This window comes from Nipponia nippon, unplaced genomic scaffold (assembly GCF_047370975.1).
Source record: "Nipponia nippon isolate SJK-2023a ecotype South Korea unplaced genomic scaffold, ASM4737097v1 scaffold_5, whole genome shotgun sequence".
NCBI classification, from domain to species: Eukaryota; Metazoa; Chordata; class Aves; order Pelecaniformes; family Threskiornithidae; genus Nipponia; species Nipponia nippon.
The window spans coordinates 74,362,620-74,390,163 of record NW_028262369.1 but is presented as its reverse complement, the minus strand read 5'-3'; the positions used below and the strand labels follow the sequence as shown (position 1 = coordinate 74,390,163).

General features: G+C 35.7%; 1 protein-coding gene across 3 annotated transcripts in view; it reads right to left on the bottom strand.

Annotated features, from left to right (window-relative positions):
* The window catches only part of SESTD1 (SEC14 and spectrin domain containing 1), a 61,045-nt gene that overhangs the window by 21,055 nt on the left and 12,446 nt on the right, over positions 1-27,544 (bottom strand). For all 3 annotated transcript variants that reach the window (XM_087733368.1, XM_087733370.1, XM_087733369.1), the window contains 6 exons: positions 21,576-21,684; positions 17,944-18,034; positions 15,962-16,075; positions 3,803-3,916; positions 1,495-1,592; positions 1,024-1,079 (listed from right to left, as the gene is read on the bottom strand). In XM_087733368.1, coding sequence (XP_087589494.1) covers positions 1,024-1,079; positions 1,495-1,592; positions 3,803-3,916; positions 15,962-16,075; positions 17,944-18,034; positions 21,576-21,684 — 582 coding nt within the window. The remainder of the gene's footprint in view (positions 1-1,023; positions 1,080-1,494; positions 1,593-3,802; positions 3,917-15,961; positions 16,076-17,943; positions 18,035-21,575; positions 21,685-27,544) is intronic.

Below are 27,544 nucleotides of genomic sequence, written 5' to 3'. Positions count from 1 at the left end.
TTAATGAGAGTTATTAAACTTCATAGCTAAAAAAAAATTCATTATGCCATAATTAAGAAAACCGAGAATGCATATAAACTAACATTCTTGGGAGCCATCTACTTACACAAAATTGAAGTGTTGTTTTGTCCAAAAAATCTTACCATTAGAGGAGGATACACAATTAGACTAAAATCTAGTGACATTGTCTACAGACACTTCATATTTTAAAAACTTTAAAGACCACAGCAAGGAACTACTGTTTCACCTTTTAACTCAAACAATATTACCTCACATCTAAATAAGCTAACATTTTACACAGGGGGCACGTAAAGCCAGCAGTTCTCTGTAGCAAATATTACATGTGATCCACACATTAGTTTGTAGGTGGCTATAAGATAAGGACTCTGAGCACTCAGACTCTGATCACCACCTTAACACTATGCATTACTTCCTAAAGGCACAAACCTTTAAGCAAATTTCTAGTCCAAATCAACAGTGCTATTATACTTTATTGCCAATAGGAAATTCACCCTAAAAAAACCATTTCAATCAATGAACCCCAAATTCTTTAATGCTCAAGGGAGAGTCTAAGCAGCAAAGAGTCAGAAGCCTGTATGCTTCACTTTTACAGATGGTCAGCTCAGAACTAGGCTGATGCAAATTATCAGAACTGCGTAGGAAAATGTTATCTGTATTGTAACCATTTGGTGGCCACTGAGACAAATTCATTCTATAAGGCCAAATATTGACATAATTTTTAAACAATGTATTCTCAAAATTAAACATATTAATTATGGTAATACTGTAAAGATGTTATCAGGATTATTAAAACTATTTTTAAAAAGACGCATTTGGAGTTCCTCCATTTATTTGTTAACATCACTTTTTTTTAAAACCCAACAAAGATGACATTAATTGATAAGCTTGTTACATTGTGATGATGGTTAAGATAATTATTGTGCCCTCTGTGCTTTCACTTAGGGCTTAAAATGAATAATGTTACTTTATTGACCAACATTATCTTTTTCCAACTTACTATACCTGTCTGCAATACCGTCTCAGGATCAACTGATGGAAGGAAATTCAAATCTATTGATCTGGAATAAAGTAGCAAACACATGATTAATAATAATAAGCTTAATAATAATAACTTGAAGTAACAGACACATTACTAATAATTTGTATTACAGTAGCACTAAAAACTTCAACTAACGCCAGAGCTACCTGATGCTGTTGTTTCTGAGACTGTATGTTTCTTTCCTCACTCAGTAAAGTCCTCACTTTTTCAACTCATTGTATCAAAACAGAAGTGCAGCTGCATGTAGTCAATAGCCAAATGAGCATCCATCTACACACACACACTGATGAATTTTGTAGTCTACATTATAAACTTTTAGAATTTCTTTACATATTTCAAAATATTTAAGGCATATCATATTTTCAGTATTGCTTGGCTTTCCAATGGAATTTTATAATCCAAAAGCATTGATTTAAAAAAAGCAAACCACACACCTCTCTTTTTCTTGCTGAGTTCCTTTATCACTTCCATTGTTAATCAGAGCAAGTTCATCCAGTAAGGATGTTGATTCTTTTGTGAACTTTTCAAATACCTAAATAAGAAGCAGGTTTTAATTTAAGAAATGAAAATTATATAAGTGGCAGTATTGAAGGCATCAATGCAAATTTATCCACTAGTTCTGTTAGTATACTTCAATCTTTACACTGTGTAATTATTTCCCAACATTCGGATGGTAGGGTAGAAAGAGCAGAAAATATAAAGTTTTGTTCAGGTAACACTAAGATTCCTTAGGAGATAATAAATGTTACGCTGAATATAATGGACTGAATTCTGAAATACTGAAAAATTTTGAGATTTCTGCCAAACCTGTAAGTTCTTATGGACATATTTATTCTACATCTTCATTTAAGCCTTTAGGTAAATCTTAAGAATAATGCTAGAGAATCAAGGCACATTACACAAGCATTGTGACAGCTCATTTGAATGGATTAAAATAATCAACTTTGTGAAAATTCCAGCTTTTAATAGTTACTAATATGGGCTATACTGTAATGAATAACTAAGATAAAAGAAAGATGTAGTATATAGAAAGAAATACCCTCATCGTTTTCTTTGAATATAGGGGCTTCTGATCTCAGATAACAAGGCCTGTATAGTCAGACACTGGGTACTGTTCAGATGATTCCTCTGTACCTGACTTCTGAGAGTTTGGGTTTGTTTGTTTGTCTGTTTGTCTTTTTTGACAGAACTGAGCATGATCAGGTGCCATAAGTGACATGTGCAATAACTTTCAGGTCTTTTTGGTGTTAATAAGCTATTAATCAATAGCCTGCAGATGAACCTTCCTTAGCTTATCTAGGACTACTTAAATTCCAGGGAAAACCAAAAAGGACATGAGGTGGACAGGTCTTAAAAACCAATTTATAAGACAGCGGTTTATAAAATACAGGCTAAATTCAGTTGTTACAAAAGGAAAAAAAAAAAACCCATAGAATTAAAATGTATAAACAGTTGTAAACTATTTTTCAGCTAGTACCTTAACCTTTCTGCCCTCTTGTCTAGTTTCAGAATTCAGAGTTGAAATGGAGGAGGTTCTTCATTAATATACAAAACAAGCGAAACGAGGCAAGAGAGGAAAGACAGGAGAGACATTTTCAGTTGTAGTCTGAACCAAATATAAAGCAAAAGTCCCAGCTAGAGTGGAAGTACTGTCCTTTTCAATTTTATGAATACAGGAATAAGTGAGTAAAAGCCAGATTTGTATATACCAGACAAAAATGAAGGACAATGAAAATACCTGATTCCCCTTCCCTCCCCTGTGTCCAGGCACTCGCAGTTTCAGGCAGAGAAGAAACAAGCTGCCTTGCCTAATCTACGCACACATAAAGGCCATGCAAAGACCGGTAGAAAAAAGCTGCACAGCAGACAATGCTCTCTCTGCCCTTCGGTCTGAACACGCAATTTGCCAAGATGCAGCAAAAAAGAAACATGGTACATATGGTGTAAGCCCTCAGATTTTTTGAGGGGGAAATACTGCTGTGAGATTGGCTGCAGGGTATGTTTGAAGACTATGGGCAGTTGTGGCTGGGACACACTGTGGAGTATTCCTTGTCCAGGATCCCACCTAGAGATCCTAGAAGGAGATGAGCATTTTAAGAATAGATTGCACAATAAAGGAACACACTGTTTCATTGAAGATTAAATATTGTTTTGAAAATTCAATTTAAGCAACTGAAAAACAACTATCAATGAAGGACAGATTAAAACATTCTGAAGTGCTATGTGCACCAACAGTTGCTTAAACAATTTGTGTCTATTAATGATTTAGGGGTGTATTTGCTCGTACATGTTTACTGCATCTCTGTATCTACTGGGGAAACTGCACTGACAGAGGTTTTAGTGTAGGACAGGTTAAAACCTGGCTCTCAGTCCACAGGCACCAAGGCCTAAGAGAAAACCTCAGAGGATCTGCAGAGTCCAAGTATTTCCTCCTTGTTTCGGATTCCTCCCATCAGCAGCCAAACAATTTCCCTTTGTAGTGACTATAGCATACACTCAGGCTCTTCTACAGTGAGGGTCTACAAGAGAACTTTGTTAAGGAACTTGTTGGTTCAACAAATTGATTACATTAGCTTTATCATCCCTTGAGCAAATCCAGTGTTAGTTATCATGATAAGACTATTCATGCATTTGAACTGCACTATTACACATGTGACAATCTCTACACACTTAGCAGTTCCTACACAAATAAAAATTCATTGCTCAAGAATGAGACATTTGAAAACAAACCAGAGAACTAACCAGCCTCTTATTCAACCAATCCATGTGATCATAGGTGAGAGTTCCTCCAAAATCTTCTGTTAGTTGGCACGGTTCTATATATCGAGTCAGCTTGTTAGCAGATACTAAAATAACCTGCAACAACAGAAGAAATTTTAGGTACTCTTGTAAGTAATGCTTATATTTTTCCTTAAGTACCTGAGAAGTTGTGTTCAGTGTGTCCAGAGGTACTGATGAGATTTTTCAGTGATTCAGAGAAAGTGACCCTTTTACTGCTAAATGGTTAAATGAAGTATGGTTGGTTGCAATTGACATGGGCCTAAAACAGACAGGTAATTTTGATATGCAGTGTATGTCTCATGCCTAATCCTGTAAGAGCATCATCTGTACCACGTTGTCTATTTAAAATAGGAAAAAAAAAAATGTTTCTTGGATATCTGTTTTCTTGGTGGTAAATGATGCTTCTTGATTAAGTCTAGATCCACACAATCTATTTTTAGTGAATACAGCAGCAGGATACCATACTGCAAAGCACTTAGTATTTTTATCACTCTCTTGCAATACTTCCAGTCCCAGAGGTGAGTTTGTGCCATAAAAGTTAAGTGCCTGCATTTACTGCACAAATATGCTCAGCAAGAGTAGGATCAACCATACTCTTTCCATGAATAGTCAAATTGAAATCTTAGTATGCTTAAAAGCCTGAGTCATTCACACAGGAGACAAATCTAGTTCATCAGCTACTTCGGGAAATAAAGGAAAACACAGGTCCACTGCTAGTCAGAAGACTAAATTCCTCACTTTATTTCTGCATTCTAGAGGCTCCTGGCTGAGCCTTATTCATATAAACCTAAACCAAAAGTTGGCAGCACAGGTTGCTTTGATGCATGATACACTAAGCCTGGAATAACTCCTGTGGAAAAAAACTCTCTGTGGAAGCAGACATATTGGCAATATATAGCCAGAAATAAAAAAAAAAAAAACAGAGACAATTTTGAGAACCCATCAGATCATGCATGTATTCTTGCAGGGGACAAGAATAAGTGGAAAGAGCCTTCTACTTCTAGTCCAGCTCCATGTTCCTGGAGACATTGGAAGACAGAAAACCCATCCTAAACTTCTGGATTTTCTCTTTCAGATTACCTGAAGGGTTTTGTCTTCCACTGCTTCAGGCTAGTTCAGACGTATTCGCATAACTAAACCAGTTTGATAGACCAAATCATTGATGAAAATACTATGTTTCTGATACGGGTTTTGAGATCAAAGGCCATTCAAGTCAACAACTATAGGTCATCTTTAAAAACTGAAAGTAGAGGTTGTGCAGTCTCCATCCTTGGAATTTTTTCAAGGCCCAAATGGATAAAGCCCTGAGTAACCTGGTCTAATCTCATAGATAATCCTGCTTTGAGCAGGAAATTGGACTAGACACCTCCTGAGGTCCCTTCCAATTGTAATTACTCTGTGATTTTTCTATTCTTAGAACTAAAGAATCCAGAGTAGTTCCAGCAAAGGGTCTAACATTTAATGTACAGGAACATCTTCCAGCAACATTCAGCAAATATAGGCTATTCTCCTGTATTCTTACTGGTATGTAGCTGCCATAAATGGAATTAGCTTGTACTTTCTTTAAGTAATGCCAGTAACCAGCCCAAATCCCAGAGGAGTCTAAGTCCAAGAAAAATAAAGCCTTTGTTCTTCCTTCTTTAGGCACACATTTACATTTTAGGTCATTTTTACACTCTCTTTTCATCTCTATGAAGGAGAAAATTAAAAAAGAAGAAAATTAATTTACTCAATCAGGACATTTTGGTATGGAAACTAAAGTAAATAGGGCAGCTGGTTCACATCACTGAAATACCTGTTCTAAAAAGAAACCCAAATGGCCTGAAGAAAAGGATGGACTGCATTGAAACCACTTATTTCTCATTTTTTTAACTGAGATCAGTTAAAGTGAGGGAGGGAAAGTGGGCAAGGCATATGCTTTACAAACTTGTACCAGGAAAACATTTTAAAAAACCTTTTTTTCGCCTGCAAAGCAAAATCTGCCTGTAACAAATATGTTATCTATATGAGAAAGTAATCCTCTGACAAAAAAGCCCACCCCACAAGGGAGATTTGGCCAAAGAACATAAATTTCTTTTGCCCCTTATTAGAAAAAATTTGCAGAACTCCCACCTCAATAGCAAGCCTTGTTGTAACTTAGAGACGCTGCTCCAAAACCCATTCATTCTCTAGGTTTCTTTCTTTTAAAAACTGTTCCTTTCTTAAATTGTTTATTGACTGTTCACTGGCGTAACTGCAGAAATCCTGTCTGAAGACTTCAACAAGTAAGCAAACATTTGAATTTTTGACAAGGTGGTGGCAGAAGGGAGGTTCCTGAACAGAATTTAGCTCTTGTTCTAGACCTAGATGAGTAGCAGTGCTAATGTAACACCCTCCATATGCTTTGAATTAGTAACTTTGATATTTCGAGATGTCAAAAGTGCAATTTGCCTCTCTGAAGCTTCTAAAATACTGTTTTAATCAGCTACTACGGATTAATAGTCTGTAAGAACATAGACCAAGAGCCAAAGAAAAAAAAAATGTTGAAAAACAGTAGGTGTGAGGTTGCACAGGGAGAAGATAAGACACTTCCCTTTTAAAGATATGAATTCCACTTTAAGTTCAGCACCTATAGCATGCAAACGTTTGCTGTCACAGATTCCTAAAACTTTTCAAAATCTGATCACAGTAATTGTCTTTAACCTTTTATGAAAATAAATGTCAAATTACCACATCCTGAAAAAAGTTTTCCTTTAGGAATTAGCATTCCAGCTTTGCATTTGAATTTCACACTTCAACATATTTTCCGTTGTGCTTCACAAAGCTCTTAGTCACACGGGCTCTTCAAAATCCTCAATAGTTTAGTACTTTGTTAATGGTATACTTAGAATTATTTGTCATCCTTCCCTCTAAAATAATCATTACCAAACTGCACTAGACCACTAACCACAGAGAACACCTTTAGTTTCTCCTACCTCTGTGAAGAGAATGATGATGGCTTTCTATTGCTTGACCAGCTCTCAATACTCCTGGATAAGACACAGGTACAAGTGAAGACCATTTACAGTTATAGAAATAGAAATACCCCACTGTTTGCTTGCAACCAGACTGATGTTTTTTTTTTTCTTTTTTTTTCAAAGTCATCTTATTATGTTGACTCCAGAAAAAAAAAAGTCGTCTTAATCCAAAGTAAAAGGCTTTGGACAGCAGACTACAGTTAGATGTTGAAGTGAACAGCTTAAATTCTCTAAGGGAGAAATGAAAAGATCTGGACAGATGGTAAGACAGAAAAAAAGTATGAATTACTGAATCCTTAAATCTTTGCTTCCCTTCCCACTTGATCCACCCGCTTCCGATAACAGTGACAGCTAATAAGGTGATAGTGGTAGTAGGTTTCAAATATGTCCTGTTTGCTACCGACCAGTGTCCCTATCATTATCATCTACATTCAGTTCTTTTTAAAACCTAGAAGAACGGTAGCAGTTCTCATAATTGCTCTACTCTAATCAGCAAACTCACTTTGTACAATATTGGCCTGCAAAAACATTGCAAAAGCCTTTGCAGAAATAACTCAAAACAGTGCTTTCGCAGAAGTGCTGTATTTTTGAATAAAATCAAAACAACGTTTTTAAGAACCACCAAACAAAACTAAAAAAAAAATCCCATGTGCTCTGAAGTCTTGTGCTTCAACTGCAAAATTCCCTTATTTCTCAGGATGAGACTACAGTTATTTTTTCTAGTAACATGATTTTGACCCATGCAACAGTGCCACTAACACTAATCTTTCATAATAAAAGAGCTTTGAATACTGTTTACAGTACAAATACAAAGCTGATCTCTCTCTCTACATCATTTGCTGTTTTTTGCAAGTATTTTCATTGATCATCTGCAAAGAGACAGAGTTAGATGTCAAGATCAGAGGGGAATTCTGGATATTCAATAGGACATGTAAAAGTGCCCCCAAAATGTTAAAAACATCGATCTGAACTTCCTTTCTTGAGGGAAGACATGAAAAAGCTCTTTAGTACAAACGTCACAGAGTCAAACCCAGGAGCTATTGGAAGAGAGGATGGTGTAAAATTTCAGTAACGAGGCGTTTTTTTCTTAAGTGTGTAACATCACAGCAACCACACTACTGAATCTAAAAAGGAGCAGTTCTTTCCAAAAGAACACAACACACACGTCCCTTCAGAATACAAAATTTAAACACGTGAAAGCTAAGCATATAATCTTTTGAGAGAAGTAAATATCTGTATTAATCTTCATAGTTTGGTATCAATGAGTAATATATTCCAGTTCTGGGACAAATTAAGAAAATTATCTAAACAAATTTGATGGTAATATTCTGTATCTATTATCAGAGCAAAACCTATATACTGGGAAATAGGTACAGAAGCACTGTAAGGGAACTAAATCCTATTTTTAATCTCAGGAGTAAAAAGGTCTTAAAAATCAGATTTAGTTTAAAAGAATAATTGGTGTCATCTTTTAGTTAATAATAAATATTTTTTCTGACATTTACACAACACTGTAAACCTAAAAATACACTGAATTTCACAGAACAGAAAAGAGCCAATCCTGACAAAATCATTTCTGGAAATGGAGAAAATAATTCATTACGTACACATATCTATACTGCTTATAATTTGTTAGCCTCGTTTTGGTTTTGGTGTTTTGTTTTGGTTTTGGTTTTTTTTGGGTTTTTTGTGTGTTTGTTTGGGTTGGGGGTTTTTTGTTGCTGTTTTTTGTTTGGTTGGCTTTTTTTTTTTTAACACTTCAAGCAACCTAATATCCAACAACCAAAAAGTTTGACCAAGTTCACAATTCTTTGTAAAGAATTCATACCAGGTATGCCCAACTACTGAGAAGTTTATATGGGCTGAAAGTGGATTACCAACACATGCCACAGTTTCTCACTTATTTTAAGTAACCCTCATGATCATGCGGGTACCAAGTGATGCTAGTATGAAATTAGATGCATCTTTAGAAAAAGATTCTAAGAATAATAGAATGTATATATTATACACAGTATTAGCTGTTTGATGTTATGCAAAAGTGATAGAAATGCAACTAATGGCAAGAACATTTATGCATAAAAATATATATAATGCTTAAATTATCTGTTCCGATTTGTTACATTGTGAGGTAATTGACTACAAATGTAGCTGCTCTAAGGTTATGCTAAGGTATTTACTCAATATGAAGAGAGTACCACTGCCTCATTTACTGATTTTAATAAACTAGCATCAAAATATTTAATACTGTTTTCATTTACTTACTAGAACATAAGAATCTCTCATTCCTAAAATACTTCTTTTTTTAAAAGAACATTAATAAAGCATGCTAAAAGGTGATCATACTTATCTGGTCACTGACTGGTAGTTTTGGACAAATTTCATTCAAACAGGTGTAAATAGAGGGGGTTTTGTTCATTTCCCAAAAAATCTGCCAAGAAACACTGGGAAGCCCAGATAGCTCTTCCCCACTCACAGCCTGGTTGATAGGTATAAAATGCTGAATTTTGATAAAGTCCTTTGGGCTCAATGTTAAAGCTGTTTTCTCAGTGGGCTGGTTCGTGATGATTTGTTACGTCAGCAGCTTACATATCCAAACAGCTTTGGAAAAATACAGGGAAAGCTTCAATGAACAAGGCAGAGATTTTGTGAGAATATCTTTGCACTCAGCCTGTACAGAAATCCAAACCGAAGAATGCCTATGTTCATTTTTCACACTACACTGTATAAAAAACAACAATAAGCTTTTGTATAACAAACAGCAACTTTTTTTTTTTTTTTTAAATTAAGTGTGAATCCTAATTTTTTTCTAAAGCACAATCGGATTCATCTTTGGCATCTGTGTTCTTTGAAAGTCAGCTGTACTTATTCTCCAGCAAATTCAACTGCTGGAAAAACTTAAATATGGCCTCAAGTATTCTCCTGGTGATTTTTCAAGAATAACTATGGCACTTTTAACAGACAAAACGTAGCTGCCCATGTATCTGGCCTGACAGTGATTCATTGCCACAGAATTGTAAAGCAAAGACTTCCTCTTCTCAAGGAGAAGAATAATCGTATTGTTTGATGATAAATATTATTTCAATCCATTTTTTTGAAACACAATTTGATTAAACACTGAGTAGGAGAGAGTGGCGTTTGTTAATACGGAACACTAATTTATACAATGATCATTTGCTTTAACATTACACCAAGAAACACAAGTTACATATTTATCTGGCCAGTATCACACAGAAATCTGGCATACTAGAAACCCAAGAGCAGCTGGCAGAATCTAGATATACACTAGACTAACTGTCAACTCCATTCCCAGTAACTGTCTCCTTCACTTTTGAGCACTCACAGTTTTGCCCACTCATTTACCTTGCCCCCCAAGGCTCATAATAATAATTAGCACACTGTCTTTTTTCTATCCCAGAGAAGAGACTAATAGGCACACACAATCTGGTATTTTCCAACACACCCTTCTTTAGGACTGAATTTAGAATGTGACGTAAACGCAGGCTTATGTACTCCAGCTCCACAGGGACAATTCTCTGATTTGGCCCAGGTTTTTAAAAAAAAGGACACATTGCTTCCAGTGTTAAAACAGCAGCAACAAAGATACATGCAGATGAAAAGGGAGATGCATTTAAATAAATATAATTTTGATAAAAAACTGGAACTCCTATATGCATTTTTGGGAAAGTCCATGAAAGCTACAAGTTTTGGTGCCTCAGTATTAAAACAGTGGACTGGAAGATCTAATACAAAAATTAAAGATTTCCTCCGAAGTGTTATTCATTCTTCATTCTGTGAAGCAATATTCTGCTTATTAGCATTATTCTTAAAATATAAATTGGGCATGATTGTACCACAATTAATTTCCAAGTAGAATACTGAGAGCTAAGATATAAGGATACATGTAGTAACAATAGTTAATTTCAAAATACAAGAACAGTATAAAAACCTCTTAGAGTAAAACAGCAGAAAGTTCTGGACCACGGTGGGTTTTCAATGGCACCAAAAAAAGCACAAATAAAAGTGTTTGGGGCAGAGATTTTTGGTTTTTGGAACATTAAGCCTTGCTATAGCTACATAACACGCATTTAATCACTTGTAGAATAAAGATTGTTAGTCTAGAGAAGGTAAATATCTACTTAGGTGTGTACCACTGACTTCGGTAGACAGAGAAGAGTTACTTTACTTGAATTGGGGACTGATATGAAAAACTGTGGTCTAATCACATTGGATTTAGCCTTTCCAGTTGTTTTCTTAAACAAATGACAAGATCTTACTAGCTATTTTTCAGCTACAAAACATGGAAAAAGAGAAGCCAGCTAGCTAATACTTCTTTCAGAGCAATTCTCATATGCAAGTATATGAACCATAAACAGGTTGATATGCAGGAGATTTTCACAGAAAAAATGTGATTTTTAGGTTTCTGTACTCCTCTGTATATTGAGTATTTGTTATTAGAGACTTGAGATTTTTCCTGCGTAGATTCTGCTGATAGACAATCATAAAAAATTTCTGACACTGTTACTAGAGACTTAGACCTGTCAGCTGCTACAGTGCAAGCATGAAGCATTTAGAACTACTCAGACTGTGGACTTCAGGACGATCAGGATCCTTTTGCTATATCCTCTAAGGTCTGATTTTTCCAACTAGCTCCCAGTAGCTTACCACCTTTTTTCCTTCGTCTTTTTTTCAAACCACCTAGCTCTTGATTTCTTATCTCACAATCCTAAGTGAACTTTTAAATTTTGCTCCATGATTTCCACAAGGATAAGAACAGCAAGCACACTTTCCTCCTCCCTGCTTTCAACACAAAGTGATTTTCAAAGGACTAATCTAATATCTAAACCAGGCTTACAGATTATTATTTTTCCTCCCATTCCCTTAAATGAATGGCAGACACAAAAAACCCCCACCAGTCTGTAAGCAATTTTGCACTGTGTAGAAACTGCAATGTATGCAGAACTTGTAAATTTCTTTCTGCTTTTGTGGTATACATTTTCCTCCAGTCATTCTAGTTATCTTCATATCTCACAATCAAATACAACACACTACAGCTACTTGATTTGTTTCACATCACTATGTAGAGTACCTTAATAAAAAAGCAACACCTCCCAACCCTCCAAAACACAGTTAGAAATTTCTATATTCAAACTTTGTTCTTCATTCATTTAAGAACATTAACAGTATTAAGTATTACACTGTAACATACGCAATATTTCAGCTGAAAGACCCCTTTGGAACAATCATTAAGACAACTCTCCTGTTATGAAGCATGGGCACAGGACCAATAAAAACTGCTTTGATGAACACACGAACTGGTTTCTAATAAGCATTTTGGGGAGGAATAAAGGGACAGAGGAAAGCTCTGCTGAAGGACGAATGGGAATTGACCTGAGGCAGGTCCAAAACCAACACTAATACTAACCAGGAATAAGGGTATGTACTTTTTTTACTTAGCTGAATCAGCCCACCTCTTTGTATTTATCCACCCAGTAACCTTTCGATCTCAGTTCCCACATTTGCTTTCCATGCTTTGCAACTCATCATCACCACATCTCACTCTGAAGCAAAGGGTCTCTGCCTTTGAACAGAAAGGGAGGCATTGTGATTAATGGCTTCATATGGCAATATTAAGCAAGGTATTAAAAACAGATCAGGTAGCAGGAAATAGGAGGTAGATGTGATGTCCCATTAGAAATTAGAAATCACAGTTACTTCAAATAAAATGAGATTACACTGTCAAGTGAATAAAAAGATTTCATATTTTCACTTAAATTTTTAGATCATATTTATTTCACTGGTGCAAAAGCAATCTTGGATTTTCCTAGTAGTTCTACAAATCTAACCTGCGATTCAAAACATAAGTTGGATGTTGTTTTGTTTTTACTGCCAGTAACATACAATTATGCAGCTGTAGATTTGTGCAGGAGTTAGAGGCTTCCACAGCCTTATCAGTGCTCTGCACTCCTATCAGGAACAGAGCAAAGACATACTACTGTCTCTAACACAAATATTATTTGGTGCACAGAGAAGGTGGGTCATTTTTACTGAGCCAATTTTCCTAATCGCAACCAAGTAACAGATAAGCAACAGTTAACGAATGGTGAAGAACAAAGGCGTGCCTAACACCAAGAGTGATTCGTCATTATCTGGGAAAGCACTGGATTTTTCCTACTGTTTTCTCAGCTTTCCCCGTCCTTTAATGAAGAATGCCATTTAAGAGTTATTGCACAGAAAAAAAAAAAAAAAAAACCAACCAAGAAAGTGCAAGAAATAAGCAAAAGCCATGAGCTAGGATGGTATCACACAGTCTCTTTAGAAACATCTATAGCAACTCTATATCAACAGCTGCTCATTATCCAACCTCAGTTAAATGACAACTGCCCCAAAGCTGATGGTAGCCCCTTGTGGAAGCAAGCAGTCTCACCCTGTTTTCAGTGCTTCTAAATTAGGCAGAAGGGAAAGTCAAGAGCAAAGACCTATTAATCAGCAACTACCTGTTATTACCCTCTACTCATACAAACTTCTGATCTGCCCATGCATCAAGCCAAGATCCAAGGAGCCGTTAGGGAACAAATCTAAAGTTTTCCTCCTGCCTAGGAAGCAGCTGCTATGTTTTAATGCTATGGTTATTTTTCTTGTAAAACAATACATCACTGACTACTTTTCTTACAATTGACACATTTTGATATATGTTTGCATAAAATGCATCTCTAATACTTCAATTATTTTCTTCTTCCTAAAACTTTAAACTATTAATTTAAGAGAATCTTAGATCAAAATTTCAGGTCAGGGAGAAATGTTTATGGTTCAATAACGAAAAAAGAAGTTTAGAAACAGAAACCAAACAGTTTCGTTACACAACTCCAATGGTCTGTGCCAACAACGCCAACATCATCATTGGCGCAGAACATGCTTCGTAAAATTACTAAGCTTACTACATTGCATTACAGAATTACCATTTAATGACTGTTAGCCGATCCTTAAAGTCAAACAAAAAAAATCCCTTTATAATTGTAGCCATGTAAAATTATCCCGGCTTCATTAACATATTTTCTGTAGGCTTTCTGCTTATTTGTCTAGAAATAGATTCTAGCTGAGTCATATTAAAGAAAATATCCAAGAAGAATCTATTCGAGAGGATTAATTTCCAAACTGGTAATACCATGACATATAAAGTAACAATCACTGTATAAAATTATTTTATACCACAACTTCAAAGGCTTCCTGAACTTGTCCAAGGACCATATTTACAGATGTGCAGATGGGAAAAGAGAGCTTAAATCAGACAGTAGGGACTGCTAAAGAGGGGAGTTCACCTTTATTACTGCCACTGTCTGGACTTTGGTGTTTACCTCATGTCCTGAAAGCATCTGTGTGAAACTGAATATTGCAAACTTAAGTCACATTCTAAACACAAGCTGTTTACTCACATCCTTTGAGTACAGATGGTTGATTCAGTCTCTTCTTTAATTCTCATCTTGGATGTGCTCCAAACAATAGGCTAGTTTATAAAAGGTGAACACCACCATACTCATGTCTTTTTCTCTTGATAATCATGTTTTTGATTAAAGAAGCTATGACTGAGCTGCTACACACTGAACTTAAAGATGGAAATATACTTTGACCACACCTCCTTGCTAGTCCCCTCAAGGGATTCAGGTTAAGGGACAGACAGACATCTGTGAAACCTAAGAAAGTTTAACTGTAATGCAAGTCAAGATTATCATAGTTGGAACCACTTCCAGTAGCAAAATTTCAGGCACTGCACTACCTTTATTAGTGAGTATCTTGCTGGCTGCAGACTTTCAAACACCCAAGTGGCTGTTCAGGGATTCTCTGGATTGCTCTGCTGAACCTGGGCTACTTTTCAAATCTGTCTTTAAAGAACTACTCAAAAAGAAAATATGATCTTCATCTCTAAGATAAATAACCTGAAGGCAAACATGCAGGTTTTCCTTACTTACAAGACTCTAAAGCAGATTACAAAAAATGATGTAATAAAAGGAATCTTAAAGGAGATTTAAAAAAAAAAAGGGCTTAGTCATCTGATTGAAAATAGGAATCTTACCCCCACACTCCTTCAGAGCACTTTCACATGCAGGAATTGCTTCCAAAAAATGAAGCCACCTATTCTACTAAAGTCTGATACAAGACTTAGCAGAACAAAATTCATATGAATTAACAGCATTATATCTGGATGATAAGAGTTTTTAGGTTTATATTATTCAGCAGTTACATAACCTTTCAGCTGCCACCTTCCAATTCCCATTTTCTCTGAATTAAGTTTTCTACTGGAGTATTCAAGAATGTTATAATCTCACCATCAGAAAGAATTACACAACATTAGACAAGGCTGCAAAACACTTTTCTATTCAAATCGCTTTCACGAAAGAGGCTAAGAGCTTTGTTGTACAAAACAAATAGGCATTTTAGTATCTGGTGAGCACAGCAAGCCTGTTGTAGTTCAAGCAACATCAGCTTCAAAAATCACTGGAAAGATTGATGATACAGATAATTTTCTTTAAAAAAAAAAAAAAAAAAAAGAAATTGAGGTTTCCATCAACCTCCCAAAAAGATAAAAGAACAGAACTGCTAACATTAGTGTGTAATCTCTTGTACACACTCTGCCTCACAACGTAAGAACACTATCACCTTGTATTTGGCAAACTGAAGGGACCTATAACCTTTGTTACTAGTGTCAAAGAACTCAAAAAAAAAAAAAAAAAAAAGAGAAGACGCATGCAACAGCAACAAAATGTTCTTTGAAATGTTTACTACTGATTTAGTGACACCATACAACATGCATCTCTACAGTCTATTACAGAAAAGTCATTAAAAAAATTCACACTAAACCCTGTACAACAGTTTCCTATTCAAAACATCCACAGTATGTATCAAACAGCTTTATCCTCTTGCTGAGCAAAGAATTAAATGCAAAATATTTCTAATTTGAGACTGGCTTCTTTAATATTCTTATTAAAGAGGGAAAAATTAAAAGGCCACAGCAGTTTGTTAAGGATATCCACAAAGCATCTGGAATTTAAAGAGACAGTAATTTTCATCCAATTACTGTAGTATTCCAGAAATGGTATTTTTGACTGAAGTAGACAAAAGTTCTACATACCTCAAAGCCAAGTCTATCTTTCTCTTTCCAAAAACAGAAATGCGTAACCTTCTTATCCCAAAATTCATCTGGCTTTACTACACAAACAAGTGACACCTCAGCTGGAACAACATTCTGTAAAACAAATGAAAAAATAAGTAAAACATTCAAGATTAAACCTTCATTTACTGAATTCCACTTACATGCCATCATCTATTCAAGAACTTAAAATTTACAGACAGAAATTAAACTAAGTCTGCTGCATCTACATCACATGTTGGCTCCATCCTGCTTTGTAATAGATAGCACTAAGTTTCATGGAAAAATCGTGTCAGAACTGAAAAGAAAAATCTAACCTCTTTACTCCCAGTTCTGAGGCCTAACCATTAGTCTATGCTACATCAGCACAGAAAAACAAGAATTATTGAATTATTGGCTAGACTTAATTTTATTTATGGCATTTCATTAAAAAAAAAAACTCAAGGACAACAAAGCTATTACCAGTGCCATTTGCTATGTAGAAAGAAGCAGTAATCGTGAAGTTAGAATTGTGTACTTTGTTATTAAATCACATCAAGATTGTATCCTATACTTCTCTAGTACATATTGCTTAGACTAGAATGAAAGGGCTTAATATTAACATTTCAGCATATTAATTCATAAAAGTATTATCACAAAAACATTCCTCAACCTAAAACAGTAGTTTCATCTAGCAAGTTGATTTTATGTTGTCACACTGAATGTAGATCAAGCAACAGAGACTCTTGATTACTCCCAAGTCATCAGCTATAGCAACAAGCAACAGTTAATCACAGTACTGACAAAGGTGACACAGTGCACAGGATTTCTCTTCAAATAACTCATTTTATTTACAAAAATATAATTCTGAAAAAGTTATATACATCCAACTCAAAGCATAGCACTGAAAAAATTCATTCTTGCACCATTTTAACGAATATACAAAAACTATTTAAAAGTAGACAAGATTTTTAACACAGAAGTGTCTGATGACCAAGCAGCACCTTTGAGAACCACGTGTGTGCAAGCAGAGAGAAACCTCAAGTGGTCTGCACAAGTGATTAGTTTACATATGAAAATCTTCTTTATTGTTTCTTTCTCAAATTAAAGATACAGATGTGCAACTTCTGTTTCTGCAGGCTTCGCACTGGCAGGAAGTGTGCTGACAGGAAGACACTGAAATCTGAGCACGGGCAAACAGGTACCTTCCCCACTAGCTGAAGTTCCCACTAAACGTCACAACTGCACATTAGCTGAATTGAAAGCTCAGTCAAGATCATAATCAGAATATAATAGATCCAATTACTATAACTATTAATAGGAATGCCATCTTAGTCAAGAGTAGGTGTATCTTGCGTTTTCTCTGACCACTGAGACCAGAAAACAACCTATACTGTTTAGCAGAAATATTTTACTGTATTTTACTTCATTGTAACAGCACAGTTCTGAAATGTTAAAATAATAAATTGCTATGAATTTCTTTAATTGGGAATTGGCACTTTTTTTTTCCTTCTCCTACTTTCTATAGCATCCAGAATATAATTTGTGATTGGGACTATTATACACAACAAAAACCAACTACAGCCAGTTCCAATCGAAACCAAGTAGTACAGCATATTGCATCAGAACCTGCTCAGCTACGCTATCAATGTGAACTGTTCCCCTGCAGACATTCCTACTACTCACAGTTGATGACAGCAGAAGCATGCTTCTGGGTTGGTTTTTTTTTTTAACTAAAACTCTGTTTTAGAAAAAGGTCTACAATCATGTGTTCTCAGCATGTAATGAACTTGCCCCTCACTTGAGCGAGGTGTATCATCTACTCTTCAAATTGTTTCTTCCTGCACAGAACCACATTTTGCAATTTTAAAAGGCCATAAATTGTCTATTTCTCAATAAAGAAATTACTGCCTTTACAATAACACAGCTATTGGGTTCACATCTATAAAACTCAGTCAACTATGAATGTATAAAAATTTATTTACCTGTAGCATTAACACAACTGTCTTTACCACGTTCCATTGAGATTTTCTGCCATCCACTATCACAGTAAATCCTCTAGCTTTACACTTCTCACTAAAAGAAGAAAAACACTTAGAAAAAAATAAAATTCATGAACAAGTGTCATATCACAATGACTTTGGATTTCAACTCTACTGAAAAAATACAACTACATAGTTTTTTACTTATAAAAATACTGCTTTAAAAACCTGAAGTTTACTCATTTAGAAATAACTTTCAATTTTAATGGTCAAGCATATTAACAGATATTCCAAATTACAATTTCTCAGTAGCACTGAAGTGTACTTCATAATACAAGCATTTATTTAAACTTTAGCAACTCTGAAAGGTTTCATAACCATAAACGTCACAAAATCCTCAGAAAGAAGAGGTCGATTGACAGTTTCATAAGGAAGACAGAAGGATGTCAGTTTTCAAAAGGTTACTTGTGAATTGGTACAGACTTGAGGATACAGCTACATATCACTTGATGCATGTCCAAGGAAACCATCTAAACACGCTTAAATTTCTCTCCTGAACAAATGGGCTAGAAATTGCAGTGCACAAAAAGCCTCTACAAGGACAGAGGCTTTGAGTATGGACCTACAAGAAAGAGTATTTTAGACTGACATCATCTCTTTTTCTTCTAATAAGGTTTAAGTCTGCGTATACTACAAAAAAACTGCTGCAAACAGTTAGCTGCAAAGCCAAAAATTCAAAGGCACTTCTGCTCAAGTACCGAATGGGAGAAAATAGTGAAAACCTTCCTCACTCTGTGCACTCCCACAAAGACCTCTCCAGCTCATTTCCAACAGAAGCTGGCAACAAAATGCTCACAACAACAGCTGGGCAGAGAGTTCAATGGTGGCAGCAACCTCTGGATGTCACCAACAGCTGGGAAGCGTTACCTTCTCACAGCCAGCCCAGCAGCAGCCAGAAAAGGACATGGAAGCGAGCCCATAATTTCAGCATTAGTTACCACATTAGATATCATGTTTCAGGTTGAAATTTTTGTGTCCAGCAAAGTTAGAAGTAACTAAAAAACATGACATTTACATGATGTAGAAAAGCGTTATGTAATCTTTCGCACCCAAATCTGCAATTACAAAACAACGCCATTTCTGTGATCTCCTTAGCTTACAAAGAACAAAGCAACCTGCACGTAACAGTACGCATTATGTTTCACATCGAGAAATTCAACTGTTGATTATTTCATGTTTAAGCTGAGCTTCATCAGGTATGGGTGGAAGACAAAATTACCTCAGAATTTTAAAAAAAGGGAAAAAAAGGCACCTTACTAGTTTAAGAAAAAAGAATTACAAAGTTGGCTGCCAATCCATATATATTTTTGGTTTTAAGGAACCCCGAAGATCACACACATGAATTTTCTGGAAGCACTCTGAACACTCAAAGCTTTGTGTATTCAATGTTTAATCAGAATGAACTCAAAAAGCACACTACCACTGCTTTTAAGAACAAGATGAAAAGTGTCACTATAGCATCTTGAGACATGGCTTCCTTAGGCTCACTGGAAGCTAGCAGTATCAGCATCTGTTCTTCTCTACTACTAGACCTATTAAAAAACCAAACAAACAAACAAACAAAAAAACCACCCAAACAACCAAATTCAAAAGTGAGATACCACTTCTGAAAAGTTCAGCCAACACTCAAACATAAATGTTTGTGTGAAAGTTTAAAAAAAAAAAAAAACAACAAACAAAAAACCACCACTTGGTGATTCGAGCGACAATACAGAGAATACAACAAAGGAAGCAAACTTCAGTATGCACAGACAATAGCATAACATGGCTACTTTTATTTTTATTGGATTGTGAAGGCGTCTTCAGAATCCAAGAAAATCATCAAATAGCATCAAAGAAAGGCGTAACAGTAGACTTAAACACTAGGAATTGGCTGTCTGAAGTTTGAGGAAAGCTTTACAGACACATACTCCTCACATACACGTCCCAGAGAAGTTTTACCCAAGACACTGTAAAGTTATGCCTCTCAAATTTTGAACACAGCTATCCATCAACACTTGAATGCATAGTTCCAAACACTTATAGTTACAACATATGGCATGCGCAACTGAATTAAAAGTTAAACATATTAGGTTACCTTACACATAGAACTTGGGGGAAAAAAGTAACATTAATGTTTCTTGGATAGCTACCTGGGTTTGGAACAACATCCCTCCCCAAACCTCTCCTTTTTTCAAATACTGTTCAGCAAGTATTTCCAGAACAAAAAAAGGCAAGCGCTTAGGCCAAAAAATTTGCATTTCCCACTAAAAAACAACATGCAAATAAAAACGACAATGGTTTTTCCATACTGCCACCATAAAAGAGAGGTCATTTTTTCCATGACTGACAAACAGAGCATTAGACATGGGAACACTGAACTTCGCTTTCAAACAATTTCCCAGTTTGTACAAAGTACAAAGAGTACTTTGGTTGTATTTTCAGACAGTTATTTTTACACTAATATATGTAAAAGCATACATCAGGATGAGACTGCAGAATAATTAATGCTTGCTAGAACAACAATGCCTGCATCTGTTCCACAAATACTGCCAAGTCTTTAAGTCAATGAGATGACTTGTGCGGATGACCATTTGGGATTTTCATCACTTTACAAAAGACAAAAAGCTGTTTGAAAAACCGTAAAGCTTCCATGACTAAAATGTTTTTAAATATACTCATATACCTATTGATGTTTTACTTGTAAGCAACCTGAATTTATTCTTTACTTCTCTCTTCCCAATCAGAATTTTTTTAAACAGTCTCAACTGCAAAAAAAAAAATCAGATCATTTAATTGTGTTTTAAATCCACTTATACTTATTTGTAATAAGCAAAGTACAATAAACAGTCTTTAGTTATGCCATTGTTCCTCTGTTTCCAGAAGAGGAACTTAAAGGGATACAAAAGCAAGCATTTATCTAAGGTGCTTCTTTCCTTTTTAAATCAGTGGCAGTTAACTAAGCTAGGACCAAGAACTGTCACTATAAGCTTGCAGGGTTACATCTGCAGAACCTAATCAACGATGATTTTACAGCAAGGTCTGGATGACAGGATACTCAAGTCGTCATTCAGCACATTTAAGCAGTATCTTAACTTTAAACATCTGAGTTGCTCACTAACTTCAGTAAGACTTCATATATTTTTAGACTCGGTGCAAACTTAAGCACTACAAGCTACAAAGATTGGGCACATAACAAAGAAAGAAAGAGGATGAAGCTTTTTTATTTTGGGCAACGCTACCTTTGTAAGCTTAGGAGTTTCATTAGAATGGCTCATTAATTTACACAGCAATTTAAGTGCACTGTCATTAAAAAGAAATTACCAAAGATATCCCAAGAAAGGAGCGAGGAAATACACAAGGCAAAAAACCCAAAGCCAGATACACAGAATAAAAGGACATATGCAAACCGTAGTAGATAACCCTTAGTTTATCAGGATGTATGTTTTGCATTCAGTCAGCCAGTATCACATTTTAAAATATTTATGTAAAATTCATTTGGTATTGAAAGGCAAATAAAAAGAAAAAAACAATAAAAAGATCCCTTCCACCACTGGAAAAGAAGGCAGCCCTGAACAGAATGCCTTTGAAATCACCTTGGGATACTTAGAAGGTAGTCTAGTGTGACACTCAGCTCGTCCATACTTGTCTGTTCAAGGCATAATGGAATTGTCAGAATGAGGCCACTTCTTCTGTCCTTCCCTCCTGTTTCGGGGGGGGGGAAAAGTCATTAGAAAGGTATTGTGATGACTTTAAGGTAAAATACTTTGTAGTTACATGGTCTCAAAATACATTATAAAAGTAATCTTTAAAGTTGCTGTGAAAAATCACAACTGACATTTCACCTCAGTTGCGAGGACTCATTCACCACATTGATATTTAAGGCATCACCAAGGCTTCAGAGCATAGACCACATCTGTAGCTGTCACAGTCTTTCATCTAGTACTTTCAACATAAACAACACAAATGTATCTCCTAGACCTTGTACACTACCAGCCTGTCAGAAACCTGGTAAGCTGCCAAGGTGAGCATGTACCCAGCAGCTCCCACTGGAACACACCACCTCCTAGAAACATCGGCTACACAAAGGAGGATCTTGTACCCCAAAGGCTGCCCATGGCACATACTCTAAATTGGTAGTTCATTCATCAAACACATAAGATTTCCAGACCTATTTACAAATGCATAACAGTCATCTCACAGTTAAGATAAATATCTCCAACCAGTTGCTTTAATCTTCCTATGTGTTTTCAAACCTTTCTGGTAAAAGTTACACAAACAATCAGGAACCAAAATATTGGAAGAGCTGGCCTCGCTTTTATATGTCCATTATGAGATTCAGTAAGATCAAGTGTTAGGTGATGCTGATGTGCTGCATTTAAGTAGATATTCTACAACCGTGGTTTGGGTTGTGTTTCACTACACAGACTCTCAAGTCTCTGGAAAGGTACAGTTTAAAAAAAAGAAGTAAACACACATGGATCTTTAAAGAAAGCCAAAATTTTCTCCTCTGGTCTTTCTTTTAAAAGATTGACTTTTGAGTCACACAGGTACAAACCAGCAACCAAAATGGATTGGGACTAGGTTCTTACTCATAGCTTAAATTGGGACTGAAGCCAAATCCACTGAATACAAGATCACCTGAAAAATAAATACTGACACAGCTCCCTGAAAGGGTCAATCAGCAAATGCTGTAGAGTGAAGGCAATCAGGTGTGCAGCTGACTCTTCTCTGCTCACCACATTGTCAAGTACAGGGGCATCACTTTGGATATTTTGAAGGCAGGCAGCCTTGGGACCAAAACATTTGCCCCTAAATGGCTGTTAACTCATCAGAGGATTAAGTAAAAGGGGCAAAGGTAGCTGTGACACATCTTTCCACTTAATTTGGATCAACTCGTCTAGTTCATTTATTCACCATTTTGAACAAAACAGCTTATCTATTTTTTTCTTCCTGCTCTTAAATCTTTTAATGTCTATAGCCAGCAAAAAGAAGACGTCTTAATTTCAAAACTCAATCAATATTTTGGTGTTTTTTTTCAGTGAGGGGAACAGGGGGGGAAGTACAAGAAGAGAAATGGCGAAGGGAATTTGCACATGAAGTGAAAAAAATTAATGAATCCAAACATACTCCATGAGAATATAGTGCTTGAGTTTATAACTTATTAAATCACAACTTCAATCATCTTAAAGTTTTGGGGTGTTTTTCTTAATCCCTGAGGGTTTTTTTTAAACTAATACTTTAAAACTGGTTTCATGTAGAGATGGGTAAGTTTTCCACAATCTGGAGCAGCTGAAAGCCTTTTCCATTTTATTCAATATTATTTTTTAGAGTAAGTTTTAATATATAAGCTATTTTATTAAATAAAAATACCACTGAGCCATTTAAATACATGTAGGAAGCAGTTACTAAACAATTTTCTCCATACTTAAAACAAACTGTACAAAGATAATGATAATCTCAGCTTTATTTTAGGTGAAAAAGAAGCAAAGTAAGTTCCCATAACCTGAGAAAGAACAAGTTTATTCTCAAATTAAGTGTGCTATTCACATGGTTAAAGCCATTAAATCATGCTTTTGCTTCATAAAGTTGCTTAATATTGTTAGAACTGAAGTTCTATCTAATCAGTAAGAGCAATTTTTTACAGAATAGTAACAGCTGTGCAGAAATAAGACAAAGCACACAAGCACAGCACAGTAATGTTTGCAGATGCATACCTGTACATTGACATAATTTGAGAAGAATTCCCCCCATCCGTTAGAGATGCAGGCAAGATAATGAAAAAAACACTGTTTGTTTACACAGCATATGCTGGCATCTTAATTGCAGTAGGTTTTTTCCTTGTTTCCAAAGCTGTGCAAGCTCCCCAAAAAGTATTAAAGATCCACTGATACTCATGTGTTTTCCACATCTTCATAAAGGACCTACTGCTTTAAGTGGTCCATTGCAATAGTTGCGTCCCCCCCCCCCCCCCCTTTTCTCTGTCTTGGGGGAGAATTGTTGCTGGAAAACAGGAATGCGCATTTTAATAACTATATTTCTAAACAGAAGAATTAAAGAGTGGTGCTATATGAGAAAGTACAAACTGATAGATCCTTTCTCCAGAAACTAAGAGGGAGTCACAGTTTAAAGCAACAGTTATGTACAGATTGTCCACCCACCTCTCTTTCCGAATGCCAGAAAGCCTGAAAATTGGAGTGAGGAAGCAGGAGAAAAAGGAAGGGAAAATACCTCAATGCTTTAAAAACTGGACATTTGTTCTCGTCTGTACATTTGGAGTGAAAAAAGAATTTCTCTCCATTTGCTATACTACTTAGTGCACATTAAATCCAACAAATAAGAGGGAAATGGTAGGATTGTGGATGTAAAATAATACTTCAGAAGACACTGATTCAATGGTAGCTCGTTAGCTACCATCTCTCAATAAAACATTAAAATGAATAAAGAAGCCTTTCCTCAAGTGTTCAGGCATCATTTGGTCTTTCCTTATTCATAACGAAATCCTCAGAGAAGGGAGGGTAGCAGTTTTTAGGAATACAGAAAATAAATTCATTGAAACTGAAATTTGCAACAGCCAATTTCAAAAATGGGTTACATCTTGTAAAATGAAGGAACTATGAAAAATTACTGGAGCAGAGAAACAAGAAAACACTGTCACAAGTATTAATAAAAATTAAAAACATGGACTGGACAGAATTTGGTGATCAAACTGAGTAAGCAAAGTAAGAACACAAGAGGTTATGAAGGTGTTTCTACAGGGAACAGTGGAAGGGTTGCGTTGAACCAACTTCAGGGTGCAAAACTCCATGAGCCATGGCAGCAGCCCAGGACTGTTGGATAATCTATTTGTAAGAATTTTATCTCCCTCTCCTCCCCTACCCATGAACTCATGAGTGGAGCATTAAAGCTGTTCATTTTAATGAATATATACATGGCTGGGGAAGGAAGGGTTTGCAGAAAAACACGTTTTCTTCTTGCGTTTATAGCAAGTTAGTCTTACCATAGATGATTCATAACTGGAAGGGACTTGTTCTGTTCAAAGTTACTTCTGGATTCATGAGAGACACAAACACCATCCCCCACAAAAGTAATTAACTATTAACAGTAGTTCATGTTTTGTTTACACAGACTTGAAAGATTCCAGTGTTGAACAGGGTCTAACTAATGAAAGTTTAGAATTAGCACTTGAAGCCCACTCATACAAGATACTAGACACAGAGAAATTCTTGCTTTTATACCTGAATTTAAACACTATCTGCTGAACGTACTAAACCACCACAAACCAAACCCAAAAACTATAATCTCTTGACATTTCACATAAAGACCGCAATAATTATCTAAATCATTCAGTTTCATTACAAGTCATCTTGTGTAACAACCGACAGGTTTTTGCCCCAGCTTGTAAACACTACTAGAAAAGACTGAAATATCTGTATTCTGCTTGCAATGTGCGTTTTGTGCAGCTTTCTTGCACTGAAGTATATACAGATCAGGTAAGTATTCTGTCAACCTGCCACGGCACAAAGAGAGAACAAGGCAGGAGTTATCACTGATTTTTTTCTTTGGTGAAAAATGATGACTGGTCATTTATGTAAAAGATAATTGGTATACTTTTATCCATCTAAGAATCATTTTAACTCAAAACTGTATTTTTAAAGTAAATACAGAAAAAAAACCTGAATGGGGCTTTAAAAGGATATTACCTAAAGTTACCAGTGAAGAAGTGATGGCTATCATGGCTGTATTCTACCATTTCCCAATACTAACACACTAAACAATAAGAATTATTTAATTAAACAGTAACGTAAGCTGTTCTTTGATCTTGGTTGTATTATTTGTAATTCCTTTCTAAAAACTAAAGATCATATAAATATTTATCGCCACCTTCAGAATACAATGTTTAGTGAGATAAACCCAATCACATTGTGATTTTAGGTGTGGCAAACAACACCTCCTTGTCTTACAAAAAAGCACTACACTCAGACTATCTGAGTCTTTAGGCTTAGGATTAAACCTGAAAAATAAAATCAGGGGAAACGAACTTGATGTGTGTTGTAACTCAGAAGTGGTGTAGTTTATAGATTCTATGATTATAAACTGAAAACACATTTAAGTTAAGGAAAGCAACTAAAACCATCACAAAAAAGAAATTTTTTAATTCATTTTGCACCAAAGTGGTTGTTCAAGTTTTTTGCCAAGTCAGTAGCTTGCCTCTTCTTCCCTAATATTTGTAATGACCTACCAACATGGAAGCTACACAGCCACGGATTCCAAATCTGAGGAGACACTGCTTCATTAGATACCACTCTGTTCTGCATCCAGAAAAAGAAGGCAGGGCCAACATTATTTGTACCAATTTAACTCAAAAATGACAAGAGACTTCAACATATAAACACTGGAGTAAATCAGAAAAATCATATTTTAGGAAAACTGTTTTTAATCATTAATATGTTTTTATTTATGAAAATATATGGAACAAAGTTGCTTTAAAGAGACCTGATGAACTGATTTTTCTGTCAGGTTCCTTTACTTACACTGAAAAATGCTTAAAAGAACTATTGCATGAATCTTTACCATTCATTAAATTAAAGCATCCATTAATACTACACAATTCCAAAAAGGTCAAACCTACTTAGAAATATGTAGGTTCAAAAAGGTTCCTAGCATTTAAACTGCCACTCAATAAATTACTTTCCACTAAGAACATCTATATTTCTAAATGGATCAGCCACCTTTAACAGCAAATTGAAAACGCACTCTAGTTAATGAGAACTTCCCCTTGCGGTATAATGTTGAACAACCAACATACTATGCATCTGCTATTACTACAGGAGAAATTGCCCACTGTCCTAGGCTTTAATGTAAGTTGAGTTTTGGGGGGTTGGTTGGTTTGTTTTTAAACAGGAATTGTTTGATTTGCAATTGCTGGGGGCAGTGGGCAAATTCAAAGCAGAATAAATTCTATTAACAAAAGGAACAGGTTTCACTTCAAGTGACTGGAGCAAGCTAAACTAGACTAGCTAAAAAAAAACCAAACCAGAAGAATATTTATTTACGGCAACACTTGTCAATTTGTGAAGTTGAGAAGTGTTCTGCAAGTTATCTCCCTACCCTAGAGTAGACAATCAAACACCAAGAACTAACACAGGTATCTATGACAGCAGTGAAATCAGCAGGAGAATGTCATTCATCATTTTAAGTATTCCCTTTCATTTTTCTCTGTCATGGGGAGGAGAGAAAGTTACCTTCAACCCAAGATTCAAGAAGTTTTAATAAATACAGCAATAATTCCAGCCTTGCCTGAATTAACTACTTAGCAATAATCAAGATGTTGCAATGCATGGCTAATTCTGCTTCCATCCATTTCTATGTTGGAGAAAAGACGGGGTAAAAAGGAAGGAAATTTTTTCTAAAGAAAATCCTGAAAATATTCACTCTGTATTTCTAAAACCACATAAAAAAACAGAAAGGATTATTCTTGGATGTCTGCTAAATCATCATTCTTTTATATATGGACTGAAACCTCATGACATAAACTTTGTGGGTTCAGTTACAGGCTACAGCA